This window comes from Gymnoscopelus braueri (genome assembly GCF_963280865.1).
Source record: "Gymnoscopelus braueri genome assembly, chromosome: 10".
In the NCBI taxonomy this organism is placed as follows: domain Eukaryota; kingdom Metazoa; phylum Chordata; class Actinopteri; order Myctophiformes; family Myctophidae; genus Gymnoscopelus; species Gymnoscopelus braueri.
The window spans coordinates 54,057,265-54,061,206 of record NC_137611.1 but is presented as its reverse complement, the minus strand read 5'-3'; the positions used below and the strand labels follow the sequence as shown (position 1 = coordinate 54,061,206).

The 3,942-nt window shown below is 43.4% G+C and overlaps 1 protein-coding gene across 1 annotated transcript; it reads right to left on the bottom strand.

Annotated features, from left to right (window-relative positions):
* Nucleotides 1–357: 357 nt before the first annotated feature.
* LOC308093691 (uncharacterized protein) lies at nt 358–3,679 on the bottom strand (the record flags this gene model as incomplete). Its single annotated transcript, XM_080440019.1, has 4 exons — nt 358–2,224; nt 2,381–3,217; nt 3,324–3,437; nt 3,581–3,679. 4 exons carry the CDS (start codon nt 3,677–3,679, stop codon nt 389–391), a joined length of 2,886 nt encoding a protein of 961 aa, XP_080296145.1. The 3' UTR covers nt 358–388.
* Between the last annotated feature and the right edge of the window lie 263 nt (nt 3,680–3,942).

Sequence of the window (3,942 nt, the reverse complement as noted above, 5' to 3'; positions counted from 1 at the left end):
GCTATTTCTGGCAAAGAGGTTTAATCTGTTTAATCAAAGGTTTGATCAAAGTTTAATCTGCAAGACAATTTTATACAATATGTAGTAGGGGTCCCTGCTTCATATCTCTCTCAGCTAAGGGGGTCCTTGGCCTGAAACGTTCAGAAAATTCTCACACACACACACACACACACACACACACACACACACACACACACACACACACACACACACACACACACACACACACACACACACAGCGAGAGATGGGACAGGGAAATAGGAGGTCGGGCCTCTTGAAAAAAGTCAGGGGGCAACACAGAAGACCCAGGGACACAGGTAGCGGTTATGACATTGTAGTTGTTCAATTCTTAGTTGACAGGGAGGGAGGGAATGGCCATCACTTTTTTTAATAGACAGCAGAGAGGAACTGATCAATAAAGTTCACTAGCGTTGCTTTATGGGCCATTATTCTTTTTTCATTTATCCATTTTTTGAGGTATGCTTGTTTCAAGTCACGGATTGGGTTTGCCTTCTGATTTTTAAAGCAACTGTAGGACCTCCCTGGCGTAAAACTAAACACCTTGTGTTGGTGAAGTACATCAGCCATGGCAGTGATGTCTGCTTCCTTGCTTGCAGCAGTGTGTTTCCCCGAGTCAGGTCTCATCTCACAGCCTTGGTCAAAACATTCAACAAAATCTTTCATTTCGCCAAGTGTTTTGCTCATGGCCTGTGCTATGGGAAACTGGACATTTGCCCCAATGCGTTCAATGCACTTTTTGGTGTAGAGCACATAATGTTCACAGTTGAGGTCCATGGACATGTTATTGCCGGCCTGTCCACTCGGGTTTACTGTGCGGTTCCACTTGATCCGGTGAGCTTCCCTGGGGCTGAGGAGGCCTTGGAGGTCGAATTGAAGTTTCAGTGCTTCAAGGCTGTAACGATGCCGGCCTTCCTGCTTGAAGTACAGCATCTTAAACTTCCACAGGCGACATATCCTCTCTCCATCGCCCTCCTTGATAGCGTCCTGGAAGTCACGTTCCAGCAAAGCCACCTTCAGGAATGCAGAGTGATAATTCAGCACACCATCTGTCACTGAAGCAGACCTCTGTGGCATTGTTGCCGTTTGTTTGCCATGGTCTGTGCACGTAAAATGATGGACATTGTTCTCGTGTTGTGTCAGCTGTTCTGATTTTTTGAATGCTGCATGGCAGCAGTCATCAAAGCGGCACTTGAACATGTCCTCAGGCTCAGTGTTAGCTTTACTCTCCAGGTTTACAGTGATACTCTCATTCAATATGTACTTTGATACAATGTTGGATATTTGACAATCAAACCATCGCTTTTGATCAACCATTGACAGGAAATCACTAGGTGGACAGTTTTGTTTTGGAGAGTCCTGTTTTGTCTCCATGCCAAAGTGATCCAGTGTAGCTGTCATTATTAAGGCATCCGTCACATCGTGAATGAAAGTATCATTTGCCCTGTAGTGCTCTCCGAGTGCTGACTTATTGACGTCTTTCCTGTGTATCTTGTTCCGAAGCTGGTACAATGTGCCAATGTCAAGGGCCGAAGATGTATTGTAGAACTGTTTGTATATGACGTCATTAAAATTCATACTGCAGTGGAAGTCAGCCACTTTAGTAATGATTCCTCCATGTCTTTCTTTTGTTGTATTGCTGTTGATGATTGAACGTATGGCTTTGTTGGAATTTTGCTTAGTCAGTTGATCTCCTGAAAGTGTGACTCTGATAGGTTTCAATATGGTTTGTCCGTACATTTCAGCTGGTACATAGGGCACGTATCTGTCATTGATGTAATTAATTGTTTTTATCATGTCTTCTGACTTTTTTTCATCAACATCAAGCAAACCCAGCGGTATTATTTTTGTTTTCTGGGACATCGTTTCAGAATACTGATGTGGCAAATGCCAATTGACGTTCTCCTTAAACTTACCAAAGGTGGGAAAAAGACTGACCACCACTCGACCAACTAATGCCTGAAATTCAGATTGGAGGTACTCGTTGTCCAGATCATTGGGAATTATTCCCTCCCAAGGGACATCAAGGACAGATCGTTGAGTGTCCGGAAGATGAGCTGCGCTGACTCTCTCCCGGTTTCCTAACATTAGTAGCCAGTGGTAGTCAAGTCTTTGATGTGCCATTGTTAATGTGTGGGGTTTGACAGAACGATCCAGGTTGTCCATGGTGATTTGAAATGGCAATGGTGTTGGTGGTGTAGGGGCCTGAAGATGAAAGAGCATAACAATTAAAAACTTATTTTCACACATTTTTGGGAAAAGTTCAATATTGTTTAATGCTGCTTTAACATGGTTCCCATTTAAAGACGTCTCCCAAATTTGTCACACAATGACAATATTAATGTAAAATCAAGGCCATACCTGTATATCAGCAGTTGATGTGGTGAGCCCTGGCAAAGGTGTAGGACTCTCAGGCTCTGCTGCTGAGGTACTGGTGGGTCTGTCCTCTTTCTCATCGTCTTCTGGATGTTCTGAATCGACAAGATCATTCCCTCCATCGATATCCATCTGCCTCTCATCAATGCCATACTGTTCCTCATTGTTTCTCTCGCATGCCCTTTTCCATTCCAGGAGTTCTTTATCATAGGTTTCACCCATCTCTTTGAGCTTGTGCAGGGTCTGTTCGTATGAGACACACACCCCTTGTGTCCGAAACCGCTGAAAGCAACGTTTGGTGGCTCCTGCATGTCGCAAAATGAGTGAGTTGCGGAACATGGGTGCACACATACGTCGTGAACGAGCATGAAGCATCATTGCGCCAGCCATTGTTGCAACTCGTTTTTTGGTTTTACCCTCAGTGGTGTCATTTGGTGTGGGCTCTTTCAAAGATATGGAAGTAGCGCATTCCAGGAACTTCATTAAGGTAGGTGCGCTAGTCCTCCATTCCTCAACCAAGTGCTCCGAACGGAAGTTCTTCAGGGACTGGAGAGAAGTTTCCCGTAAGATGGAGCCAAATGAAGGACGTGTGACCGTCACACACTCTTTTTTTAAGTGATTCATCACCTCTGTAATGACCATGTCACGAAGTGCAGGTACTGCCATGATGTCATTTGGCAGGCTTTTGTAATGTCCTAGTGACACATGGTGTGCTATCTTCTGAAGTGGCCCCATCTTATGAACAATTGTTCGAATTCTGCGATATCGTCGCATGACAGTAGGTGAGGAGGGAGGTGCCACAGAAGAAATGTCTTGAGACATCTGTGCATTAAACAGTAAAGTCAATTAACACTTACAAACGTAACACATACTTAACATAAATATAATATAGTGACATTACATCAGTTAAAAAATCAAAAATCCAAACCTGGACAGACTCTGAGGATGTGAGTGGAGTGGTAGCTTCTGTTGTTTGATGTAGCCTTACAGCAAGCAGTGGGGGTGATGCAGTAGGTGTTTCTGAAAGGCCCCTAGCATCATCCTAATGGAACAACAGCATATAGTAGTAGGCCAAATCAAAATCAATATATACACCCAGTTTATAACAATCCCCCTGACTCATGATGGACTAATAACGATATTCAAGATATTACATTCACATGTATTGAATAATCTTTCACTTACACTGTTTTTCTCTTCAACGATTCTTAGTTTTTCCAGACCAATGTCAATGGTTGCAGTGTGAGGTGCAGCAGAAGAAATATCATCAGATACTATCGCCATCTGTGTATTACATAGACCAGTAGAATAACATTTAGAAACTTAACACATCAAGTACAGTGGCTTTACATCGCGTTAGTCTGGTGCTGTTAGTGGAGTGGTAGTATCGGTTGTGTCTTGTGACTTTACAGCAGATGAGGAGGAGGATTCAGTAGGTGTCTTAGCAAAAAAAAAAAATAGCAGCACCCTAAGGGCCCAAAAACATAGTGTACAAATTCAGACAACATCATAGCCACCCAGTTAGTATGCAAAATACAATCCCCCTG